Source organism: Martes martes (assembly GCF_963455335.1).
Source record: "Martes martes genome assembly, chromosome: 5".
Taxonomy (NCBI): Eukaryota; Metazoa; Chordata; class Mammalia; order Carnivora; family Mustelidae; genus Martes; species Martes martes.
The window spans coordinates 19,304,624-19,331,992 of NC_137892.1; the positions used below are offsets into that span (position 1 = coordinate 19,304,624).

General features: G+C 45.6%; 1 protein-coding gene across 1 annotated transcript in view; it reads right to left on the reverse strand.

Moving 5' to 3' along the window:
• The window catches only part of RUFY1 (RUN and FYVE domain containing 1), a 58,781-nt gene extending 31,630 nt beyond the window's left edge, over positions 1-27,151 (reverse strand). Inside the window, exons 1-7 of the mRNA XM_080804059.1 lie at positions 26,862-27,151; positions 18,086-18,259; positions 16,156-16,273; positions 12,674-12,775; positions 10,679-10,802; positions 3,031-3,092; positions 540-605 (exon numbers count right to left, since the gene is read on the reverse strand). Coding sequence (XP_080660185.1) covers positions 540-605; positions 3,031-3,092; positions 10,679-10,802; positions 12,674-12,775; positions 16,156-16,273; positions 18,086-18,259; positions 26,862-27,135 — 920 coding nt within the window. The 5' untranslated portion in view covers positions 27,136-27,151. The remainder of the gene's footprint in view (positions 1-539; positions 606-3,030; positions 3,093-10,678; positions 10,803-12,673; positions 12,776-16,155; positions 16,274-18,085; positions 18,260-26,861) is intronic.
• Positions 27,152-27,369: the final 218 nt, after the last annotated feature.

A 27,369-nucleotide genomic window follows, 5' to 3' on the forward strand; every position in this document is an offset into this window, starting at 1 on the left:
CAACAGGTCTCCCAAACCCCTGACTGAGAATCTCTGCCCGCTCCCCACCAACACCGCCATCGGCTAGTGCTTCAGGAAACACAGCAGCAGCTTTCCAATTAAAATGAAAAAAATCAAGGTACAAGACGCCTGCTTTTTGCTACTGAATTATCATCAAAAGTCTAGCCCTGAAGGTTTTTCAACCCTTTTATCCTGCCCTGGCACCCCAGAGGGATGTGTGCTGACTGCCGGCCGGAACAGGGCTTCCCGTGGCTGTGACTTCCAACCAGGTGGCTGAGGGGTGAGGGGTGGAGATTCAAGGTATAATCTGGTTGCTTTCTACATTGTCTAACCGCACAAGACAAAGAACCCAAGAATTCACAAAGCTCCTTATCGAGAAATCATACTTCTCCAGCCTGCATACATAAGCGTGATAACCTTCTTTGTTGGTTTGGCAAAAGCGTCAGTTATGAATATATGGCAGTTCAAAAAATGTTCCACGAAACAATTATTGGGTATTGAGACCAAACTGTAACACTGGAGAAAGGAGCGAGTCCTACCTTAAGTGCCGGTTAAGTTCTTCCACGTAATTTTTTTGATCAAGGACATCAGTAATTCTTTCGTGCCTTTTAAAAAGAGCATAAAAAGAGAGACATTCCTTTTATTTGTGGCTAATACTTTGTAACCATCCCCCAACACGTTGACCATCTTGAAGAAGTACCAAAGTCATCAGGAAACCTAGGGACAGTCAGACCTCTGTAATAATGTCTGCCTGGTCCCGATCCCGGAGCGAACAGAGAGCAAAGCTGGCCAAGGGTTGGGGTGTGGCAGGGACAGCGGCCAGGGTCTTGGGAGATGCACAAACATGAGCAGACCTCTGGCAGACCCCCTCCCGCCCTGGCAGGCCGGGCCTCTGGGAAGAGGAGAGAAAGTCATCTGGCACAAGGTAGCCAGCCCTCCCTCGAGATGGCCGATGAAGCGGCCCCTGTCGTGCTGAAGGGAAAGTGGGTAGCTCAAGAAAGCACACCAGAGGCTTTTTAGCACATAAAGCTGACCAGTCTGGCTCAAAAACAAACAAACAAACAAGAAACCCAAAAAACTTCTACATTTTAAAGTTATGCTTTCCTCCAAACCCCAGCTTCTTTACATATATATGTATGTTCACACAGGTACATGCCACAGGTGCTGGATTGTTCAGCATGGTCAGCTGTTTCTTTTACCTGTTCTGCCCTTCACATAGGTGTGCAGGTAACCCGCGTGAATAGTCTGCTGAGCCTATATGCATATGATCCCAATATCCCTCTGTGTCATACACACAGGTGTCTACACATAGGCAGGGTATGTAATTGAAACATAAAAATATATTAGGGATTTCTTAGGTTTGTCTACAAACATGATATATGGTTGACCCTTGAGTAATGCAAAGGTTAGGGCGCTAACCCTTATATGCAGTTGAAAATCTGCATGTAACTTTTGACTCCTCAAAAACTTTACTAATAGCCTACTATCGACTGGAAGCCTTACCAATTATGTAATCAACACGTATTTCATGTGTTATATATATTATATACTTTAGTCTTAGAAAGAAATAAGTTAAAGAAAATTGTAAGGTTGGGGGGCCTGGATGGCACAGCTGGTTAAGCAGCCAGTTCTTGGTTTTGGCTCAGGTCTGATCTCAGGTTCGAGAGACCGAGCCTCACGCCAGGCTCCATGCTCTGTGCAGAGTCTGCTTGAGATTCTCTCTCTCTCCCTCTCCTTGTGCCCATCCTCCCCTTCTCTAAAATAAGTAAATAAATCAATCTTAAAAAAAAAAAAAAGAAAGTACTGTACGGTATTTATTGAAAAAAAAAATCTATGTATAAGTATACTATGCAGTTTGAACCCGTGTTGTTCAGGGGTCACCTATATACACCTGTCAGTATCACACTTTTCTCACTCAGGAATACTTTGTGGAAATCCCTTTAAGTCTACTATACCCAGTAGGTGAAATTTGTTCTGTCTGCATAATATATCACAGAGTGGAATATTTTGAATGTTCCATAATTTATTCAATTATCCCCTTACTGATAATCAGTTTATTTCCATTTCTTTACATTAATTATATATGTATATATAAATTTTATTTTTAAGTAATCTTACACCCAACCTGCAGCTCAACTTGCAACCCTGAGACTAAGTTGCATGCTCTACTGACTGAGCCAGCCAGGCGCCCCAAGAATCTATTTTTGTTTAAGTCTCAACTGGGTGAATCCTTGTACCCCTGAAACATTAATGGGGTTCCCACTGACAGATAAGGTGTGCTGCTAGGGCACAGAGACCGTGAGAATGCTTCTCAGAACACATTTGAAAGATAGGTGGAAAATATTCAAACACAACCCAAAGGCTTACAGTGAAACTGCCCCCCATGCCTGCCTCCCAGCCTCTTTCCTGCCAGGCAGCCCGTGTTAGCCCGTCCGTACGCTACTCTAGAAGAGTCCATGTGCAGGGAAGTACAACATGTAAATATGGATGTATATGCTTTATCGTAACTCAAATGGCAGCATGTTATACACAGTGTCTGCTTTGTTTACTTCTCCTCTGTCCCAGAAAAGCTCCTTTAAAAGAATGTTCTCGTTAACCAGCATGAAGGAGAGCTACGTGTGGCATGAGGAGACATCTGAGACACCAGGATCAAAGAACAAGTCCCAAGGGAACTTATGTCTATATAATAGTACCGTCCCACTTATATTCAAACAAACCATAAGGCAAGTTATACGACCAACAGATATGTCTGCGGCGTTTGGAAAAGCCGTGGGAGGAGACCCGAGCAGGGTCTCCCTGCCAAGGGAGGGGCGGGCAGGGCAGTGAGCTGGGGATGGAATGGGCATATTTCACTTGTCTGCTCTATTCTGCAGAGCTCAGTTCCTTGTACGAGGGAATATTACTGTATTACTTCTGTAACTAAGACACCCGATGAGAATGAAAATGGCACACAAAGCCAATGCCAACGTAGCCTTGTCTGCAGAATTTCACGAAACCGTGAAGAGCAGCAGCACGCAGGGTGGTACTTACTCTTTGCCGCCATCAAGCTCCTGCACATCCTTAAGGTAGAGGGAAAAATCAATCACGCCAACCTGATTGATATGAAAAGCACAAGTTTAAATAAGAGAGACTTGTCCCGTTCTCCACAAACCTTGTATCTTTAAAATTCAGGGTATTTATGTTCCTGTCTCTTTCCTACAAACATCTAGTTGGCCTAATCAGCTCTATAAAAGCAATCGATGGAACACACAAACCAAGAAAAAATAACCCTACTCCCTTCTAGAAGAAAAACATATTAAAACACCAAAATTTGGGGGAGGGGAGTGCACCAGTGTGGCTCAGTCGGTTAGGCAACCGCCTCTTGATTTTGGCTCAGGTCATGATCTCAGGGTGGGATCGAGCCCTGCATTGGGCTCCACGCTCAGCAGGGAGTCTGCTTGAGAGTCTCTCTCTCTCTCCTCTCTGCCCCTCCTGCTCTCTAAATAAATAAATACATTTTTATTTATTTATTTATTTGTTTATTTGACAGACAGAGATCACAAGTAGGCAGAGAGGCAGGCAGAGAAAGAGGGAGAAACAGGCTCCCCGCTGAGCAGACAGCCTGATGCGGGGTTCGATCCCAGGACCCTGAGACCGTGACCTGAGCCGAAGGCAGAGGCTTAACCCACTGAGCCACCCAGGTGCCCCAATAAATACATTTTTTAAAAAATCAGAATTTAAGGGAATTTTCTGAAGTTTTCCTCCCTTGTCAAGGTTAGTTTTGTATATTTATTCGACAATCAAGTTGCTGACAAAGATCAATAACAACAACAACAAAAAAGAGGCCTGGGTTGCTAGACCAAGGTGGTAGGTAACCTTAACTAATATCCTGCCTCCTTCCGCCCCTAAATTGTGGGTGAAATGGTCCTATTTCATTTTCCAGGGGACATTCTCTGCTGCTGTGGAGAACAAGGGAGGACCCAAACCCCTCTATCTGGATGTTAAGGGCTTTGTCCAGAAATAAAGCACTTGGAGAGAATGAGAGCCTGGTCCACCACTGTCCACTCCAGTGTGAGTAAATGAAACCACTCTTATTTGAAAAATGGGAAAACTGGGTCCATCAGTAGATACTTATAATTCATGTAAGAGCCCTATCACAGATCCTTACACCACTGTAACAAAGAACGGCAAGGAGGGACGTAGAGCGACATGAAGAAAGCTTCAGGAGAAAATGTTAAGTCCCAGAGGGATAGGTACAGCATTAACTCTTTATAGTAACACCATTTTTTATTTTAATTTTTAAAGAAGATTTTATTTATTTGAGAGAGAGCTCAAGCGCGAATGGGGGAAAGGCAGAGAGAGGGAGAAGCAGACTCCCCGCTGAGCAAGGAGCCCGATGGAATGTGGGGCTTGATCTTAGGATCCTGGGATCATGACCTGAGCTGAAGGCAGGTGCTTAACCAACTGAGTCACCCAGGTGCGCCATAACACCATTAAAAAAAAAAAAAAAAAGATTTATTTATTTAAGAGAGAGAGAGAATGCGCACGCATGGGAGAGAATCTCAAGCAGACTCCATGCTGAGCACGGAGCCCAAGTAGGGCTCGATTCCATGACCACGAGATCATGACCTGAGCTGAAACCAGAAGTCGGATGTTCAACTGACTCAGCCACCCAGGCGTCCCTATAGTAACACCGTTTATGTTAAAGCCAGAGCCACGTAGGAGGGCTTCTATAACTTCTCCGTCGCACCTCCTACCAATCTATATTCCCAACGCTTGAACCTGGGCAGCCTCAGCTTCTGTCTTCAGTCAAAAGCGGCAGAAACGTGGCTATGATTTCTGCAGCCACATTAATGAAGGCAACACAAGCTTCTTCCTGGCTCTCCCTACAGGGGTGTATACCTCCGAGCTTCCACGGAGGAATTCTGGCCACCTTGGAACCACCGTGCTAGAGACCAAGTGGAGAAGACCACATGAGGACAGAGGTGCCTGAGAGGCCTCTGCTGTTCCAGTCCCAGCTCACTGAGTCCCTTCTCAGCCCAGAAGACAGACAAGCAAGACAGGAAGCCTCAGCGGTTGCTGCCCTGTCACCAACCTGACTGCAATCACAGAGCCCTCCGTCAAGAAGCGCCTGCCTCTCTCAGCCCAGTCAACTCCCAACCAGACATACAGTGACGACTGCTGGTTACCGGGCTGGGGATTCCTTACCCAGAAAGAGGAGCAAGAAAGGATTCACTTTGAAACAAAACCTATGTAAATATAAGTGCAGAGGAAAAAGGAGAACTGGTTCTAGAAAGACTTTCCCCTCGGTTTTTACCGTTCTCTGTGGGGAGGAGTGAGATTGACAGGGGAAGGGAGAAAGGAGTTTGAATTTTACTTTTCATTTGATATGCTTCTATATAAACTTTTTTCAACAAGCACACATTTCTTTTGCAATAAAATTAATAAAAAAAAAGAAATAAAGGCCGCCTAGCTGGCTCAGTGGGTGGAGCAAGCAACTCTTGATCTTGGGTTGTGAGTTCAAACCCCACCCTGGGTGTAGAGATTACTCAAAAATAAAATCTTAAAAAACCTAAATAATAAAATTAAAAAGAAATACATTTTCAACTGCAAAAAAACACACACACCCAACAATAGAAAGAGAGGGATGCTAGGGTGGCTCAGTCAGTTAAAATCTAACTTTGGCTCAGGTCATGATTCCAGGGTCCTGGGATCAAGTCCCGCATCAGGGTCCTTGCTCAGTGGGGAGCCTGCTTCTCCCTCTCCCCTTGCTCCTCCCCGCTGCTCATGTTCTCTCTCTCTCTCTGTCAAATAAATAAAAGCTTAAAAAAAAAAAAAAGAAAAAAGACAGAAGGAAAGGAGAGAGAGTTAACACTCAAATAGACATTAATGGATCAGAAAGCAAATAAAGCCCTTCTCCCAAAGCAAAAGTGATCAATAAAAGCAAGAGCTGATTCTTCAAATTCAATACAGTAGACAAATCTCTATCAAGTATCATCGGTATTTAGTGGCAAGTACACAATATTGCAAATGAGAAAGTGAGATTTTAAGACACTATAAAGGAATACTCTCATATAACTAATAGATCGGAATGAAATAAATATAAGTGACTAAAAAATCGTCCCAAGTCACAGGGAACCAGTACACAGACCAAGAGCTAAGTAAAAAATTAAAGTGGTCAAAGAACTATGACCAAAAGAAAAGCATAAAGCTGAAGAGGTCATACCAGGAAGAAACCTTCAAGTAAAAAAAATAATTCCTGCTCTAATAAACAGTTATAGAAAACAAGTAATAAACAGTTATAGAAAACAAGAAAAGAACATTATCCGCCTTATTTTATGAGGTTAACACAATTCTGACACCGCGAAGGGACAAAGAGCTGTGAAATCAAGGCGTATGCTAGAAGAATAATGCGCGATGGTCACTTTGGGTTTATTTTAGGAATGCAGAAGTAATACCACAACAGGAAACCTATGCATGAATTCCATTATATTTATGGGATAAAAGAAAAGATATTTCAAAAGATGCCCAAAAAAGGGTATGTGATGGCACTGCATGCTCATTTTTAATAAAAACGTGAAATAAATTAGACTGGAACAGTACTTTCTAAACATAAGAGGATCCCTCAGACACCAGCAGCAAGCCTTCATACCTCCTGGTGGCATATTAGAGGCACTGAGCTGAAGAACAGAGCACAGAAATGTACAGAAGCCTCGAGTCACTCCACTGTCCACCTGAAACTAATATAATGCTACATGTCTACTAGAATTGAAAAAAAAAAAATTCTACCCTGATCACAGACACACATACAGAAATTCCTTTTTTTTTTTTTTTAGAAGATTTTATTTATTTATTTCACAGACAGAGATCACAAGTAGGCAGAGAGGCAGGCAGAGAGAGAGGAGGAAGCAGGCTCCCTGCCGAGCAGAGAGCCCGATGCGGGACTCGATCCCAGGACGACGGGATCATGACCTGAGCCGAAGGCAGAGGCTTTAACCCACTGAGCCACCCAGGCGCCCTGACATACGGAAATTCTATTTAAAACTAAAAAATGAGGAGCACCTGGGTGGCTCAGTGGGTTAAGCCTCTGCCTTCGGCTCAGGGCATGATCCCAGGATTCTGGGATCAAGCCTTGCATCGGGCTCTCTGCTCAGCAGGGAGCCTGCTCCCCCACTCTCTCTGCCTGCCTCTCTGCCTACTTGTGATCTAATAAATAAATAAAATCTTAAAAAAGAAACAACTAAACTAAAAAATGAATGAAACAGCTGACAACTGTCATTTCAGAGGACTCTTCCAAGGTTCCCTCAGATTGTCTCTTAAATGATGGTAATTAACAATAAATAACACTACAGGGAGGCGTAGGTGGTTCAGTCAAGTGTCTGCCTTCAGCTCAAGTCCTGATGTCAGGGTCCTGGGATCCAGCCCCGAGTCAGGCTCCCTGCTCAGTGGGGCGTCCTCTCCCTCTGCCTTCCCTCTCCCCCTGTGCTTGTGCTTACTCCCTCTGTCAAATAAATAAATAAAATCTTAAACAAAAAAAAAAGACTGTTACTGACATAGGATAAAGAGATTCAGAGACTAGGCCTTTGAATCCAGAAATAAACCTCAGTGGATTAGGGATAGTTCACACATAATAAAGGTGAAATTTCAGATTAGTAGAAAAATGTACTTGATACATGATACTGAGAAAACTGGTTTAGTGTTTGTAAATATGAAACCCAGACTCTCATTTCACACCATGTCAAAATAAATGACAGGCATTACTTAAATGTAAAAAATACAGTTGATTTTAAAAAGTAGGTTAATTTTTAGATGGGGAAGGACTTTCTAAGCACAATACATTAGAAAGGCTAAAGAAAAAGTCCATTAAATGTGACTGCTGGCCCAGTCAGTAGAGCATGTAACTCTTGATCTCAGGGCTGTGAGTTCGAGCCCCATGGTTGGAGCAGAAATTATGTAAAAACAATCTTTGGGGAAAAGAAATAAATTTGACTGCAAAAAAACCTTTCTTTCCTTGCAGGGAAAACAGCTGTAAGAAACCAGAAAAAAAAATTGATAACCAAAATTCTGACAGTTAATATCATTAATCTATAATAAAGGAGTAGAAAAAATGGAAGACTCAGAAAAATGGGAGGAACTGGAACAGGGAGTCACAAAAACGGAACCACCAATGGCAAATAAAACATGTAAAAAATACTTGACCTCCAGAGTTTTCAAAAAGGTAAATTTGGTGGGGCACCTGGCTGGCTCAGATGGTAGAGCATGTGACTCTTGATCTCAAGGTTTTGAGTTCAAGCCCCATGTTGGGCATGAAGCCTACTTTAAAAAATAAATAGGGGCACCTAGGTGGCTCAATTAGTTAAGTGACTTTTTAAAATTAAATTAAAAAAATATTTTATTTGAGAGAGAGCACACATGTGTGCACTCGCATGAACAGAGGGAAGGGTAGAGAGAGGGAGGGAAAAGCAGACTCCTCATTGATCCCAGGACCCTGAGATCATGACTGAAGGCAGATGCTTAACTGACACCCTTCAACTGACTCTTGATTTCAGCTCAAGTCACGATCTCAGGGTTGTGAGGTCCAGCCCCACCTGGGGCTCCACGCTCAATGGGGAGTCTACTTGAGATTCTCTCCCTCTCCTCCAGCGCGTGCACACTCTCTCTAAGATGAATCTTCAAACAAAACAAAACAGAACAAACCACCAAAACTAAACATGCTTTAAAAAAATGTAAATTTGAGAGGAACTGTTTTGGTCTATGAGATTGAAAAAGATCAAGATGCTCATCATGATGTCGTAACACTGATGTAGGATGTTTACTTTAACACAGAAATTCCATAATTTATCCTAAGGAAATCAATGGACAACAGTGCGAAGAGGCATGAGGATGATTATAGTACTGTTGTAATACGGAATCAACCTCAGTTAATAAGGCCCTGGTTAAATAAATTATGGTACGCTCATCAAATGAATCCAGGCATACATTGTTTTATTACCTTTTGCTTTACTGCACTTCCCAGACACTGCGTGTTTACAAGGGGTAGGTCTATGGCAGCCATGTGTTGGACAGGTCTATCAGCACCGTTTTCCAAACAGCATTTTCTCCCCTCTTTGTCACATTTTGGTCATCACGGATTTCAAACTTTTCCTATTACTACATTTGTTATGATGATCTGTGATCACTCATTAGGACTTGCTGAAAGCTCAGATGATGGTTAGAATTTTTTTTAGCAAGAAAGTAGTTTAAAATTAAGGTATGGGGCACATGGATGGCTCGGTCGGTTAAGTGTCTGCCTTCAGCTCAGGTCATGATCCCGGGGGCCTGGTATTGAGCCCTGCGTTGGGCTCCCTGCTCTGCAGGGATTCTGCTTCTTCCTCTCCCTCTGACCTTCTACCCTGCTTGTGCTCCCTCAAATAAATAAATAAAATCTTTAAAAAACACTTTACATTGACTTTTTGTTTAATTTACTTAGCTTAATTTATTTTTATTATTTATTTACACATTGATTTTTTTTTTCAAGATATGGTGCTATCCCACACTTGATAGGCTACAGTATGGTGTAAACATAACTTTTACATGCACTGGGAAACCAAAGAAGGTCATGACTCGCTCTACTGAGATATTCGATTAATTGCAATGGTCTGGAACCCAAGCCACAGTCTCTCTGAAGTATGCTTCTACTGTGTAGCCATTTAAATGGCACATATCTCTACTGACATTGAGAGCCACGTGGGACACAGTGTCAAATAAAAAAAGAAATTACAAAACGGGTGTTCCTGGAATAATCATATTTTGGTTGAAAGAAAGAAAGAAAGATCCAAATACCTCCAAAATATAAACACACACCCCCACACACCCCTTTATTCATGTGTTGAAAGGATAGGTATCAAAATGTAACATTAAATCATTCAGCTGTCTTTCAGTCCTGGGATTCTGAGGCGCTGGTTCTTTTAAAAAATACTTCTCTGCATTTTTTGACACATTTCAACATGCAAAAACAAAACTATTGGGGGGAAAATAGGAAGGAGTGGCTTGGGTACGGAGGGATTAGGGGAAGCTTTAGATTCTACAGATCTGAATTTGAACTTGTGGCAGGAAGAAGGCCGGGCAGTGGCCCAGCCACAGCTACATGTGTCTCCCCCCGTCACTCACTCACTGTCCCTGCCGCTAGGAGTTGAGGCCTCAGCCCTGGTCACCCGCTCCCGGGCAGGTAGAAAGGAGGGCGGTCCTGCTCTGCTCCTTGCTGCCTGCTTTCATTTCATGCCCCCTGCACCACCTCTCCCAACTCTATCCTCTGGTCCACACCCAACCTTGGGGACTTGTCTGCTCCATGTTTTTGATGTCTCCACTCTTGGCCACGTCTAACTCATCTCCTGGATTGTTGCTAGACTGCTCTTTCTCAAACCCGGGCCTGATTATGCCGGCACACTGCTTAAAAACCTCTAACGGCTTCTCAAAGCTCCAGGGACAAAAGCATGGCCGTTAGCATGGTATGGATGGCCTGAAACCTGAGGCCAGCCTCTAACTTTGTGGGTCTCCGTGCTCTGGCCTGGACCCCACCCCAGCACAACACCCGGCACAGCCCTGGAGCAAACACCCTCTGCCATTTGCCCCCAGGAAGGTTGGCCACACATCCACAGACCGGTGCAAAATCCCAGGCCCAAAGAAGGAATTCCACCTAGAGCCAAGATGCCCATCCTACCTGAGAATCCAAGTCTTCTCCTTTTAAGCAGAGATTGGCATCAAGAACATTGAGTCCCACCAGCAGACCGACAATCACCATCCCTTCTTCCTCCATCATTAATGCCTCGGGCTCATAGAACTCACTGCAAGAGATCGACACAACAGGCGGCCGGCCCCTCAGGAAGGGAGGCTCACCACCCCTTCTCCCTGACCCGCCCTCCCCTTTCACCCCTCAGAGGATGGGCCAGGCTGCCAGCTTCACCAGGTACCCAGCAACTCTCTGGTGCCATTTCCTGTCCCCGCTTCAAGTGCTGCTCTCTTTTTTTTTCTGGCCCCTCTTCTCTTCCTTTGGTTGAGGATGCGCTCCTCCTGCCTCCAGTCCGAGGCTGACTCCTCCGTCTGGACCCCGGACCCCATCCTTCCCATCTCCTCTTGGCTCCCGTGCTCCTGACCATCACTCTGCCCCGCCTGTCCCCACTGGTGCCTTCTTCCGCATTGCTGTGCACTACTATGCCAGCAGGAAGCGGGATCCCACAGCCCCTCACATCCAAGAATAAAACCCCTCCCTCTTCCCTGTGTCCCATGGAGCCACACTGGCCGCTTTACTTCCTTACCTCCCAGTCGCCTCAGCCCTTCGCAGGGGGACTCCATTCCCCATCTACTACTGCTCCTGGTCACTAAGGATGTGCTCATTTACCCACTGTGTGTGTGTGTGTGTGTGTGTGTGTGTGTGTGTGTGTGTGTGCACGAGAACTCGGTGGCTTAAGAATTAGGGTATGAAGTCATGGGGATGAAAGGTACAGAAGGGGGAATAGAGTCAATGGTACTGTCATAACTTTGTATGGCGACAGATGGTAGCGCACTTGTGTAGACTTGTGGAATCACTCTGTTGCATGCCTGAAACTACTGTAACATTATGTATCAACTCTATTTCAATTAAAAAAAGAGTTAGTTCATCAGAACAAAATCTGCACCTCAGAGTTACTCAGTGTGATTGTACTGAAAGCACAAAGTACACGAAGTATTTGAAATCCCTATTTATCATGTAAAGATATGTGCAATAAGCCATGACTTACAAACAATGAAAAATTCTGAGTGGCAGGCCATACTGTAACATATGTTTTTAACTCCATCAGACAAAAAACACTAACTTCAGGGAGAGTCTCCCCTTCCAAATTCCCAGGTTCTAGAAAAAAATTCCTTTGTGAGGATTATTTGTGCTTACATGTGAGTATCAAAAATGAACCAGTCATCAACTTCAGGGATAGCCAGTTAGTCGTTACTGATGCTAAGAGATAGAAAATTTTACAAGATGGATATGGAATCCTAAAATAGGTAACACAGGTATTCTCTCTTACAAAAGGCAGGTTTTTATACTTTAAAATTGTCCACTGCCTCTAGTTTTAAAGGCATTTTCCCCCCTATTATCAATAAATCTAATACGTACCATATCATTGAAGTTTAATAGAGTGGGTTGTCTGCTTCTTAATCTTAGGTATTTCTGAAGAATTATCTTTGAAAGGGCTTTTCAAAACGAAAAGCAGTAGGAATCTTCATTCAAAATGACTTTCAGATACCCAAGTTCGAAAAATGAAATACTCTTTAAAAACTAAGCCACAGGGGACACCTGGTGGCTCAGTCATTAAGCGTCTGCCTTCAGCTCAGATCATGATCCCAGTGTCCTGGGATCCAGCCCTGCGTCAGGGCTCCCTACTCAGCTGGGAGCCTGCTTCTCCCTCTCCCACTCCCTCTGCTTGTGTTCCCTCTTTTGCTGTGTCTCTCCCTGTCAAATAAATAAATAAAATCTTTAAAAAATCTTAGAAAATCAAAAAATTAAAATTAAAATCTTAAAAAAAAAACACCCCAAAACCAAGCCACAGGATGTTTATGATGAACAATAACTCAAATAAAAGCTGTGTACATCGTACAGTCCTGTTTTAATTCCAACCATTTCCAGAACGATGTTCTAAGTATTTACAGAGCAAAAGACAAGCAAAGACAAGAGGTAAAATACCTTAAGAGATGTTTATTGTCTATGAGCACTTTCAGATAATCTGCCAGTTTCTTCTGCATGAGCGCAAGATACAGCCAGGCTCTGCCTCTTCCCACAGCCGTCCTGGAATTCAGTGAAGCAGCAAACTGTTAAAGCATGACACCAAAACCCCCCAAGCCCCCAATTTAGCTGAAGAGAGACACATATTCCCACATGTACGTGCATATGAACACAGGGAACACCGTGGGAATAGCAGCTTTGGGGCCTGGCTGCAGCAAAGTCTGGGAAGGCCCAGAAAATAGCTTTCTGCAAACCTCTGGGTACAGTTTGAATTTTGTATCACGGGCATGTATTTTTGGTGTGTTTTGAGGAGAGAAAAAAACTCTCAAGCCACAAAAAAAATCCAATTTCTGGAACAAATACAATTAGATAAAACTTGGCATAGATTCATAAAATTTCACATGGGGCCAGGAAATAGCTGATTAGTATACTGCATAAACATTTCTTCAAAAGATTAATATACAGGGGCACCTGGGTGGCTCAGTTGTTAAGCGTCTATCTTCAGCTCAGGTCATGATCCTGGGGTCTTGGGATTGAGCCCTGCATCGGGCTCCCTGCTCTGCCGGGGAGCCTGCTTCTCCCTCTCCCACTCCCTCTGCTTGTGTTCCCTCTCTCACTGTGTGTCTCTGTCAAATAAATAAATAAAATCTTAAAAAATATATATATATGGAACATAGTGTTTGTTGATGTGTTGTAGTCTCAAGTCCTTAGGCATTAGCTCAAAGGTGCAACTTTATTTTTAATTGTGGCAAAATACACAGAACATAAAAATTCACCTTCTTATGTGTACACTTCATTAGCATTTAGTATGTTCATGCTGCTGTGCAAAGAGGTAATTTGGAAAAGGTCTGCTCTAAGCATCAGAAGAAACCCAAAAGCCTCCCAGCTGTAGACCTAACACTGCTTGAGGAAAGAAAGATTCTGTTCCAGGCAGAGTGACAGCATCTGTGACCTCCAAGAAAGCAGTCGAGGCGCTCCTGTAATCAGTGTCTGCACCAAAGAGAGCTGTGGGGGCCGCTTCCAGGAGCCAGGCCCGTAAGGGTTAATCCAACTCCATCAGTACAAAAGGCTTTGAAGTCCTCCCCTCCCTCCACCCCAAATAAATCAGCTTAAATTGGAGTAAAAAGGAAAGGAAGTAAAGAAAAAAAAGATACTGACCGTTGGCAATGATGCGGCAAGTCGGCAAGTCGACACAGACAGGTGTGGCATGTCAGGCACGTAAACCCGCACCACACTTCCAGCCAGTTATTTGATCAGGGTATCAAAACTCTAGATCTAATAATGTGTGGTAAGGAAATAATTCAGGATGCACATAAAAATGTATGTGTGGGGAAAGTCTGCCACACTCCTCACATAATGAAAAACTGAAGAAAAGCACAAGGCCCAAAGGGGAGTTAAGAAGATGAGCTCCATAAAGGAATGCTATGTGGCCATTTCAAAAATGATGTTGTGGGGACGCGTGGGTGGCTCAGTCGATCTAAGCGTCTGCCTTCGGCTGGGGTCATGGTCCCAGGGTCCTCGGATCGAGCCCCGCGTTGGGCTCCCTGTTCAGAGGGGGTGTGCTTGTCCTCCGCCTCCCCCTCCACCTTCTGCAACTGGTGCTCTCTCTCAAATAAATAAATAAAAATCTTAAAACAACAACAAACAAATAAACAAACACCACCCATGACTTGAAAACAGTGAAAAACCTTGGGTGACGGGGTCATACTACGTAAGATATTTTCATTTCAATTAGGGGAACTGAACTTGAGGGAGATGCCTCACGATACAAAACGCACCCTGCCAAGTTTCAAACTACCCTTCCGCCCCCCAAATTTTAGAACTTTTGTAACTATTTAATGAAATAGGAAAAGAGAAAAGTCCTTCCCAACATGGCCCCTAGTGAGGCTACTTCTCTGCAGGCATCAAGAGAAGGGAACTATTGTGTCTTTCCGTCTCAGGAAGACAGGGAGGATTTCGGTACCTGAGCCTGTCACCTGTTTATAGCCAAAGAGTTAAGAAGGGAACAGAGGTAGTGGGTTTGGCAGACAGTGAGCTCTGTTAACACAAGACTTCAAACCTGCCACTCATGCTGAACTGGAAACAGAGATCTGAGAGTGGGAGGAGGGACAGCACTGGGACTCCACACTGGGACTCCATCCCCCGGCCTCACTCAGAGGGAGGGAGCTGGATGGAAGGGGTGGGCAGCAGGACCACAGAAGGAACTGCTGAAACAAAGCAGACGTGGGAAGCACCTGAGAGCTCATCAAATAGTATCTGAAAGTTGTCATGGTGCAAAAGGCTTTCACCTTCTGTGGGCTGGGCTCAAGGGCTGAACTAGGGACAGGGACCGAGGCTTCAATTTCACCTTGAGAAGACCGCACGGGGCTCTGCAGCAGTGGAGGTCAATGGGACTTAGAGGCATCTAGAATCCCACAGACCCGTATTCCCTTCCTGGCTCTACCACTCACTTGCCAAGGGGCCTTGGGCAGGTTACTTAGCTGCTCAACCGTGATCCCAACTGCTTTCCCGGAGGCTTTGTTGTGGGGAATTCAATGAGATCCTGAAATGTCCTTAGCACAATGCCTGGCACACGGCAGGCCCCTGGTAAATGCTGGCGATTATTATCATCTGAAAACGGAACAGGCTGCCTCCTCAGGAGAAGCATCTGAGGCTGGACAGTGGTGTCCCCCTGCGGGAGACTGCATAGTGCCTGTTTGCAGGGGCCTAGGGATCTCTAGGTCCCACCCACGCCCTTTTTTTTTTTTTTTAGTATATGTGCTGCCCAAGCGAGCACTCTAGGTCCCCTTTTAAATGCAGACTTCATGATGATGACTTGTTTGTATTCTGTCAAGTTTTTTTTTATTTTGAGCCTATGCATGGGGATCCAAAGGGCCAACCCAGACATGGTAAATGATTTGTCTCACGTTTTCACAAATGTCCCATATCCCAGAAGCGAAAATCTGGCCTGAACTATATTCTGAAAACTGCCCAGATGCATCCAAAACTCAGATTCCAGGGGCCTAATGATGACCCTTTTACTTTTGTAACTGCTTCTCAGGTAACAACATCTTTTCTCCCCCTCTCTCTTTTTTAAAGTAATCTCTGCCTAACACAGGGCTGGAATTCATGACCTGAGATCAAAAGTCATGTGTTCTCCTGACTGAGCCAGCCAGCTGCCTCACAACACCTTTTCAAACTACATGACCTAAGTGTGACCTACAGGAATCACAGTCCCCATCTTAAACATAAGGAAACTGAGGCTTAGGGAGGGACAAATCTTGTTCAACATCTTGAGGATAACGAGCAGCAGAGCTGAGACTAAAGTTTAAATGGAGTGTGGCTCATGTTACAATTTGTTCGAAATTAGAAAAAGTTTTAACAGCAAGGAATTGAGAAATGGGTAAGTATGAGGGAGGTTTTTTTTTTAAACATTAAATCAGTGTTAGCTACTTCTCACTCACTTTAATTCTGGCAGGTTTCTGACGCTAGTGGCTATATCCGATGCTTCTGGACAAAGTTTCTCCACCAGCTCCAAAGGACCGAAGAAAGATTTATTTTGGCCAATAAAACTCTTCTTAACTAAAAGGGAAAACAAAAGTGTTATTCATAAGAGTGGGTTGCAAAATGTCCTCGGGTGCCCACAGTCTCTCTCCCAAAAGCCAAAGGGACAATGCACATAGCTCTACTGCTTAACCCTGATTTAGTCCTGGGGACTCAGAGATGTCAGGTAACAAATGAGCTCTCCCTTCCTCTGGTGACAGAGTTTCTGTGATACCCTGACTATATATGCTTACTCCAAGTATTTATTGCCCATGAAATCAAACAAACAAATAAACGAACAAATAAATAAATTCACACACACACACGAGATATATATATATACAGTAGAAATCCTTCCCCTTTCTCCCTCCCACCTGATGTCAACATCAATGCTGGATTTCCAAATCATCACCACCACCCCTCATCTGAATTGCTGCCAATAAGCTTCTAATGGGTCTCCTTGCTCCTAAGAGGGACACCTCGTCACTCTCCTTCCCCTCACAATCTCTTCACACACATGGAAGTTCTTTTAAAGGGGCGCCTGGGTAGCTCAGTTGGTTAAGTGCCAGCCTTCAGCTCAGGTCATGATTTCAGGGTCCTGGGATCGAGCCCCGTGTCGGACTCCCTGCTCAGAGGGGAGCCTGTTTCTCCCTATCCCTCTGCTGCTCCTCCTACTTGTGCTCTCTGTCAAATAAATTAAATCTTAAAAAAAAAAAAAAAAAAAAGGAAGTTCTTTTAAAAATGTTAAGTCAGGCCATGTTTTTCCCTTTGCTTAAAATCCTCCAGATACACCTACAATACAATCCAGCTCCTCACGTGACCTGCAAAAGCCTACATAACCCAACCTTCTCCTGCCCCTCAATCCATTTCCCTGACCTCATCTCCTCCCACTCTCCCTCTGAGCCCACTGGCATCTTCCTCAAACCAAGCCTCGTCTCACCCAGGGCTTCTGCCTACCTGTTTCTTTCCCCACTAAGGAATGCTCTTGCCCCAAATCTTGGCACAGCTAACTCTTTCTCCTTTAGGTCTCAGCTCACAGTTCACCTCCCCAGTAAGACCTCACCTCTCACTCTAGCTTGCTGCTTCCTTGAATTTGCAGCATTTTGTAATTTCGTTTCTGCGTTCATCATCTGTCTGGTCCCCTAGAACTGTGCTGTCCCCTAGAGTCACTGGGTACTGTGTGCTCTTGAGCACCTGAAATGTAGCCAGTGCAACTGAGATGTGGTATAAAACACCCGGTGGGTTTTTAAGACTTAGTAGAATAAAGAAGAATGTAAAATACCCCATCAATAAGGCTTTTAGTTACTGACTGTGTGTCAAAAATCATAACATTTTGGATATACTGGGGTCAATAAAATGTGTTCTAAAAATTAATTTCACCTGTTTCTTTTTACTTTTTCCTTTCTTTTTTTTATTTAACAAAGATTTTTATTTATTTATTTGACAGAGATCACAAGTGGGCAAAGAGGCAGGTAGACAGAGAGAGGAGGAAGCCAGCTCCCCACTGAGCAGAGAGCCCCATGGGGCTGGATCCCAGGACCCTGAGATCATGACCTGAGCAGAAGGCAGAGGCTTTAACCCACTGAGCCACCCAGGTGCCCCGTCCTTTTTTTTTTTTTTTTTTTAACATGGCTACCAAAACACTAAAAATTGCACAAATACCTTGCGTGGCATTTCCCCTGGCCAGTGCCGCTCTCCAGGTCGGGTCTAGCATGCTGGGACCCCCCCCCCCGGTCTGTTTTGCACCCCGCCGTTACCCCAGAACCCAGAAGTAGCCTCGGCACTGATGAATACATGTGGAGCAAACAGCTGGCCCGAACTCCCCCGCCCCGAAGGCCCCCTCAAGCTCACCTTTCAGCCCGTGTTTGAGGCAGTGCTCCATCACTACGAAGAACTGCTGCAAGGGGGCATGGTCCGCATCCAGGCTGCGGCCCAGGCTCAGGGCGGACTGCAGCAAGACTTTGACGCTGAGTTTCATCATGTGCATCAAGTTGGCACGCTCCTCCATCATCTGGCACCTGGAAGCTGTAGGGGCACAAACAAGGACAGCCTCGTCAGTGGACTGAGGGTGGTCCGGGGTGAGGAGGTTGGAAGATCGGCCTGGCGCGGGGCCAGGCGATCCGTTCCGAGCGCGGACGTGTGGCTGGACGGATAACTGCACTTCGTAGTCAACCGGCCTCTGATCCCAGGAGGTCACGGCTGCACCTGGGCAGCCGGAGCCGCGGGTCAGTCTCTGGAGACCTCTCCCAGGCGGCTCCGCGCGTTGCCAGGGCGACGGCTCTACTAAGACTCGTCGCGATTGGCGTTTTCCACACCCAGTATTCCATTTTCGACCAATGGAAGGGGGCATACTCCAGGGAGCCCCGCCCCCAAGTGGTCCTCCCTTGGACATTCCGATTGGACGGACTCAGTCAGAGGCCACGCCCACGAAGCTCACGGACGCCATTTCGCTTTCTCCGCGCGGGTGGACCTGTCCTGAGCCTCCCCAGACGGCTCTCTGAGCCTGTTCCTTTGTCCGACGGTGTCAACCCAAGTGCGTTTGGGAAAGCCTCTGCCCCTGAGCTCCAGACTCAAATTCTCACTGCCTAGCTTTAGCCCACAGTGGGTGGGCAATACGAGTTTGAATCTTTTTTGGGGTATGTGAAACCGCTACGATCAGAACTCAGCTACGTTTCCATTTCAGCTCCTATTACCGCTGTCTCGGTTTTGAGAGTAAAAAGTTTGTGGGCCGTCGGTATCAGATACCCATGACAAATGTTTACCACGTGCCCAGAAAGCTGCCAGCCTAGAAATTAAAAATGCATACTCCACTCCACGCGATTAACCGCGTCCTGGCGGAAAACACCACCCCGCGCACGCCCCTCCGCACCCCCCCAACATCTACTCTGAAACATCGGCCGGACGGTGGTGGTTGGGGGGTGGGGTGGGGATCGGACGGTGGTGGTTGGGGGGGTGGGGTGGGGTTCGTAGTGGCTTTTCATGTTTACTGTCTCCTTGGATTCTGTGAATCCTTGCTGAATGCATTGATCTGTATATTCTGTATAAATTAATATTGATACTAATCCTTTGCTTATAGCTGTTTGATTTCACGGTCATTCATTAATACGACCATAAAGATAGTTGAGCTGAATCGAGAAGTAATGTATTATGGCTGAATTGATAATAAAGGTATTAAGTAAACATTACTGAGACCCGAGACAGCCTGGGACTAAAAATTCTAAAAAGTCTCAGACACCCACAAAGACAGCTACTGGGAAAGAAAAGTCGGTGGGAACATTTCATTAGCGGAAAATGGGTTGATTAAAGGGGTGGGGGCGGTATAATTATTTTTAAATTTAGAGAGAATCCTATATATTAAATGTATAAATTTGAAAGCATTAATGAGCGGGAGGATCCGCAAAGAAAAGAAAAATTGTAAAAGCCTCATTAAGAGGAGGGAGAAACCCTAAGCGGACCAATAAAGACAGATGCAATTTGCAAAGACTGACTGCTCAAGAAGCCACCACGCCCAGGTCTGCAAACCACAGCTCTGCTGCTCAGAATGCAGAGCCAGGATTTCGCAGCGCCCGCAAGCCCAGATGTTTGCGGGAGATCCGTTTCCAGCCCCCGAGGTTTCACCCTCCCAAACGGTTTCAGCCAGCTCTATTTTCACCTAATTCTGTACTTTCTCTAATTAAGTACCTTCCAGCTTATCTCTTACGTCCCCGCAAGAGCCTGCGGGCCAGGCGTCCCCTGATGGGAACCAAACTACCATATGGACTGTCCTGAGCCAGCAAGACTCCGTGTGTGACTGACCCCAAGACAAGGATGGACGCGGCCTTTACTGCCCACCCGCCTGTACCCACCGACCTCTGCCCCCACATCTTCCTTACAGAAATCTAGAGTATTTTCAGTACTTTGTAGCCCACCTTTGAGATGCTACTCCCCCTCACTGCAGTAAATTTCTTTCTTGGCTCACCACCCTTCCTCTCTCCGCCAGTGGCTGAACCTAGTCTCTTTGGGGACCGCCCCCGCCTTGCCCCGCGCGCCGAGCCAGGTGCTGTTGCATTCCTGCGGCCAGGTTACAGAGTCACTCCCTATTCCACATCTTCCTCTTGATGTACCTGATGACGGAGCAGAAGGCAAGCTGAGGACAGGACACAAGCTCATACCCTGCCCCCACCAGCCCCCCCCCCCCCCCCGCCGGGGCTGTTTGCGGTATTCCTCAGACACTCCTGGCTGCCCTAAAACTAAGGAAAGGGAAAAACAAATGGTTAACTGATAAAGATTACAGTCCTTTATCGGACGGGGGTCTCGATCAGTTTACCACTGTCCTAGAGATTTACGAGGCAAAAGCATCCTGTTACTAATAACCTAATATCCAGAGACCCAAAGACTCAATTTCCTGGAGCCTTAACATCACCCTCTCCTCCATGGCAATGTGGGAAATAAAGGCAAAAGGGAATGTAAATAAAATTAAATTTCCTCATTACCTGTAGCCCCACTGACAAACACTAGAGGCAGGCACAGTCTAATACTCCTCCAGGAAACTCCCAACTGTCTCAACACCAATGCTTTCCTAGAGGGAAAAGCAACTTTAGTTTGACAATACCAAGGCCTGCAGTATCCTGAGTCTTCTTTAGCGTATGGAAGTCCTTTTGGACACCTCCCTTCGTCCTTATCTCCCCCAGCTCCCACGTATGTATCAGCCACTCCGCACAGCCCCAGTGCAGCAGCTCTTTCAGTCTACCTGTCCCGTCCCATGAAAAATCACTTTTGCACCAAAGGCGTCTCAAGAATTCTTTCGTGGCCGTTGGCTCCAGGCCTCACCAACTACGCTACTCAAAACCACATCACACCCACTAGGGGTCCAGGGAGTCCCACACAGCCAAGTGCAGATTAAGCCTCCTTTGATGATTCAAGTCACCCAAAACAGGAAAGCCTTCCAACCTCTCGTTGCTTTATTGTACTTAGTTAAGGAAACCTGGTCTTGAGGGAGGAGGACGGTTTCTAGCTCTCTGCTGGCTAGCCTGAATTCAGAAAATTAAAACACTTTTTCTCCCACGGATATTTGTAATCAATCAGCCCATCTCAATACTCCTCCCTGAGATGCACCATTAACTTGAAGAATGTGTTCCATAAATTAGATGGGCTCTAATAAATTATAGCTCCATGTTTTTTAAGAAAATGGATTTGAAGTACACATAAACTAAATCCTTTTGTCAAAAAATACTGCGTTGGCAAAGGTATAATGAAATAAGCAACATTCACGTGTCGCTAACTGTTCTGAGTGTTCTGGACTAAACAGGGTAGCTACTGAAAGAATTACAAGTATAATTTCCATTTGGTAAGTCTCGGTAAAGTCTTTTTGGGGGGAACATTTTGAGGCTGGGAAATTTAATATGACTGGGTAGCATCTTTTTGAAAGTCAGGTGACTTTCATTTGTTTTAGACAAAAATAAACAAAAAATAATTTTTGATAATAGATCAATGTGACTTGGGGCATATAACTTGGAAGGGATTCAAAAGCTTGACAACGTTACTAAAACAAAACTATCCATTTCTATTTCCTGTTTATATGAACCAGGATTCTTAGGGCTCACACCTATTAAAAAAAAAAAACAAAAAATGGGAATAAAATTGATGCTGAGTCCCATCATATTTTATCTGTAAATCATATATGTTCATCTCTGGATATATGCTAATGAAAAAACCAAACCAGCCCATTAAGAGAAACAATAACAAGAAAAGTTTAAAGTATTTATGTATAAAAATTATATCCTTATGTCAACTTTGTATTTCTTATTTTAATGATAATTCATTCCACAAGAAAAATATTTTATAACATAGAGCTTTAGTTACAAAAAAAGTTTATTGAATTTTACTTTTTTTCCCTAAGAGGTATGACAGGATGATAAATAAAATTTTTTGAAATAATAAAAAATTTTAAAACATATAGAAGTGGAACAGAAATTCAAGTTCAAGGAGTAAAAGGGAAAATGTACAGTTTTCAGGGGCGCCTGGCTGGCTCAGTTGGTAGAGCATGCGACTGGATCTTGGGCTTGGTTTGAGTCGCACGCTGGGTGTAGAGATTACTCAAAAGAAAAATCTTTAAAAAAAAAAAAAGTAAAGTTTTCAGGGGCACCTGGCTGGCTCAGTGGGTTAAAGGCTCTGCCTTCGGCTCTGGTCATGATCCCAGGGTCCTGGGATGGGACCCCCGCATGGAGCCCCACAACAGGCTCTCTGCTCGGCAGGGAGCCTGCTTCCCTTCCTCTCTCTTTCTGCCTGCCTCTCTGCGTACTTGTGATCTCTATCTGTCAAATAAATAAAATCTTAGAAAAAAAAAAAGTAAAGTTTTCAAATAACTTATTTATATTTAAGATGGATGGTAGTACTTATCAAATCATTTAGGTATTTACATACCACTTAAAGAATGATGTAATGCTTTTATTTTAAAAAGCTAATATTTACAGTATACCAGAAAACAAACTTCAAAATTATGATGAAGAATTTTATATGTTAACCTTAAAAGCTGATGACTTCTTGTAGGGGGTCATGTGAGCAAAAAACATGAAGACTAGCGTTTTAGGTCATCAGAGGTAGGTGGCAGTGGCTTCTGTTGATGTAGGAAAGACGTTGGGGTTCAGAGCCAATGGCCAGGAAAGAATTCCTGATCCATCTTTGATGCAAAATGGTGGTTTTATTAAAACATGGGGACAGGACCCATGGGCACTGGGGTTATCTACGCTTTTAAGTTGGGAGGGGATTAGGGATAGTATAAGTCTCTAAGGAATTTTAGAAGCCAGTTTTCCAGGACCTTGAGTCCTGGAAACTAGCTAGCTGTTTTTGGGATAAAGTCATTTATTACCATCTAATAAAACCTTAGTCATGAGACTCTTCAGATGTATATCATGGGCTATATGCTTGGGGGGGATGATTGCCAACATGTATCTTGGATGGGGATGGGGAGCGGGTGGAGATAAACGAAGCTTCCAAAGGAATTTTTATATTTTAAAGAAGACTTACAGGACAGGGGGTTGGGTTAAGACTGTCTTTTGTCCTTAGCAGAGTATCAACATTGAGACAGCAGAGTTCCTAGAAGAACGTCACTGGGCCTGTTTCAAGGACTTGTCTATGGGCTTCAGGTAGTAAGGAAATTTAATTTTTCTTTTGCCTTTGTTCCCCACATCACTATCACCGTTCCTGGGTACATGGCTGTGTTCTGCAGTCATCCCACCCATCCCTCTGCTCCATGACTCACCTGTTCCCATCCATGCTCAATTTAGAGAGCTACGGAATGGATCTTTGAGCCATTCCATCTCTCAAGTTTACTGGCTTTGTGACTTTGGCCAAGCTATTCACCTCTCTAAGCTTCATTAATAATAGTTAAGCACGGAGCGCCTGGGTGGCATAGTCATTAAGCGTCTGCCTTCGGCTCAGGTCAAGATCCTGGGGTCGTGGAATCGAGTCCCACATCAGGTTCCCTGCTCAGCGGGGAACCTGCTTCTCCCTCTCCTCCCCACTTGCGCTCTCTCTCACATCTCTCTCTCAAATAAACAAGATCTTAAAAAAAAATAATAGCCCAGCACATCAGCACAAACACAGGACATCACCAAGTTCTATACTTCCTAAACTGCCAAACAAATGGTCTGTCCAGGGATCTCAATCTTGACTATTGTGCAGGGGCCAGGCCTGGAACAGAAATGAGGGCTGTTGTGGGAGGGTAAGCTGGAGGGGACCCGGGCCCCATGAGTATCCAGGGAGCAACCCTCCTGAGTTCCACCCTCTGGTGAGAGGAATGCTGGTTAACAGTGACAGATGCTGAGTTTTCAGAAGCTGGATGTCTGGATTTCTACGTAAAGCTTGCTCACTAGCTATAAAAAAAAAAATTGCTTTATTTTTTATGTCATTTTTTAAAAAGATTTTATTTATTTGTCAGAAAGAGAGAGAGTATGCATGAGCAAGGGGAGCAGCTGGCTGAAGCAGAAGCAGCCTCTCTGCTGAGCAGGAAGCCTGATGCAGGACTCGATCCCAGGACCCTGGGATCATGACCTGAGCCAAAAGCAGACGCTTAACCATCTGAGCTGCCCAGGCGTCCCAAAATTTGCTTTAATGCTTTTATACTGTGCAGCATCTATCCTGGTGCAGCACCAGGAGCACCTGGGTGGCTCAGTTGGTTGAGCGGCTGCCTTCGGTTCGGGTCATGATCCTGGAGTCCCGGGATCGAATTCCAAGTTGGGCTCCTGGCTCCACGAGGAGTCTGCTTCTCCCTCTGACCTTCTCCCCTCTCATGCTCACTCTCTCTCTCTCTCTCTAATTAATAAAATCTAAAAAAAAAAAGAAAATTATATGAAATGCAATGACCAGACACAAGCAGCTCACAGCTTGTTGTCACGTCTATATATAGAGGTATAGAGAGTGAGTACACAGGATGGGGAGTGGGCCGTAGGGTTTTTTTATTGTTGTTGTTGGGTACTCAATTATAGAGGAGTAAGGAGATTCTTGATAAATCTGAGTTTTAGTTTTGAGTAGCCCTTTGGTATCTTGAAGGATCTTACAATATGATATTCCCCTCTATGGACAAGGAGGAAAACTTTAACACTTTTCTGTCAGGAACTTTCACTTAGCATCTCAGGAGCTAACGTGAGTTCAGCAACATAACTGGGAAAACATTACTGTGGTTCATTGTGAAATGAGCTGCACCGGCTGTGGAGGGCCACTTCGACACATGGAGAATAAAGTTTCCCATGGAAGAAGAACAGAGAAAGGCGTAACACATACCCCCTGTCCAATGGGAAGGAAATATGTATCTGAATAATTCTAAAATGGGAGAATGCCCTCGGGACGCCTGGGTGGCTCAGTAGGTAAGCCTCTGCCTCCAGCTCAGGTCCTGATCCTCCTGGAATGGAGCCCCACATCAGGCTCCCTTCTCGGCGGGAAGCCTGCTTCTCGCTCTCCCAATCCCCTTGCTTGAGTTCCCTCTCTCACTGTATCTCTATCAAATAAATAAAATCTTAAAACAAAACAAAACCCAACGAAGATAACAAGGATAAAGTGTGGAGCACCTCTGAGTACCCAGGTGACCACCCGGATCAAAGCCCGCACTGATGCACAGCAGGAAGCCAGTCCTGCTACCACCTAGGGTTATTCTGAAGGTTAAATGAATTAACACAGGTATAGATCTAAGATTAATACCTGGCATCTAGTAAGTCAACAAATATTTATTATTAATTATTCTGTGCTGGGTGCTATTTTAGGCACTGGCATGGCATTTTTCAGTGAACAGCTAACATTATTTGCTTGCTACCACAATCTCGGAGGCCTCTACTTCACCCCATGCCTTGACTTTGGGGACTCACCGCCAATGGCTGGTTTGCAATCAGAGACCCACAGGTGTATGCAAAGGCAGTGAACCAGTGGGAACTAGAATCCTGTGTGAACGGACTGCCTCATTACCTGCTAGTCCTACTTGCCAATGCCAGAATCTCAAAACAAGTCCGTGTGTAAGTCTTTCTCCACTCGCTACTCCATCTTCACCACCAAAGTTCTCACAATTCACAATGCAGGGTCAGCGAGGACTTCTAAGCAGCAAAGGCACCGGTGGGTAGGAGGGAATCAAGAAACCTCAAAGACACATTATGGTTCTTAGCACTACAGTCTTCCATCACCTCTGCCCCACAGCACTCTAAGAAGACGGAACTGAATTTTTCATTTTTGAGTTTTTTTTTTTTTAAGACGTTATTTATTTGACACAGAGAGAGAGGCTTCGAGAGAGGGAATACAAGGAGGAGAAGTGGGAGAGGGAGAAGCAGGCTTCCCGTGGAGCAGGGAGTCTGATGCAGGCCTGGATCCCAGGAGACTGGGATCATGACCTGAGCCCAAAGGCAGGCAGAAGATTAAGGACTGAGCCACCCAGGCGCCCCAGAATTTTAAATTTTAACATTTGAACATCACATGCGTGTCGTGGCTACTCTATTGGTGAGCACAGCTCTCAATATCCGGCTTTATAGGGCTTTCCAAGTCACACTCTTAATATCATCATTTAATATTTCCATTATTTCCATTCTTCTAACATGCTGAAACTCTATTCCGGGTAACAAGGGCTGAAAAGAACCAGAAGAGCTCACGGGTGAATCAAAAAACTATTGCACAGCTTGAGAAACGCGGTGACTGGCGCGCCTCACCCAAAAGACTTGGCGGCTCCGCTCGCCTGGAGCCACCGCCTCCTGACTTCCACCTCGGAGCTTGCACTCCTGGGTGGGCGGGGACAGCCGAGGCGCGAGCCGACCTGGCATTTGGAGATTCGCGGCACACAGCGGAACTGCATTCAGTTCTTGAGGACTTTTAAACTCGTACCCTTACTTCAAGTTCCCCTCCGGGAGTCAGGACGTTGTCGGGGACACCCAATTACAAGGGTCGGCTAGGGGAGCCGCCCCTATCTCAGCCCGTGCAAACCCGCGCATTTATCCTGACTCGGCTTGCACGGCAGGATGAAAAGCACACGAGTACGGACGCGTGCTAACAGGTTGGTTCTGAACAACTCGTCTGACAGGCTGCGGAGGTTCGACGCCCTCGCCAGCCGGGCTCCCACCGCCAAACGGCCACCTGTCCCGCGGGCGCGCGCGAGGCGTGCCCGGCCTCAGCCTACCTGCGCGCGCCCCGCCGTCCGTGCCGCCGTCCGCGCCGCCCAGCCCCGCGGCCGCGCGCAGCGCGCTCCCGCAACTCGCCGACAGGTTGCCGGTGGCCTTTCGCGCCAGGGTCAGGATGGGCGCCGACCAGCCCTCCGGCCCGGTCCGCGGCTTGGCCACGCTGCGCAGTTCGCCAGGGCTAGGCAGCTGGCTCCGGTCCACGATCTCGAACTCTTCTCCCGGCTCCGGTCCCGGCTCCCGCCCCGCCGGGCAGCCGTCTTCCCCGTCGGCCATGTTGGCCGCGTCACGTGGCCACGACGGGCGGAGGACTCTGCGCGGGCGGGCGGGCGCGCGGGTGGGCGGCGGGTTCGGCGCGGGCGGGCAGGGATTTTTTTTTTCCTGTTCGCGAAGTTCTCCCTTCCTCTTCACCACTCTATCCCCTCCTTTCTTTAGCCTCCAAAAGGTTCAGGAAAGTCATAACAACAAATCATAACATAAGACACACCCATATTCCCACCAGTAGGGAAG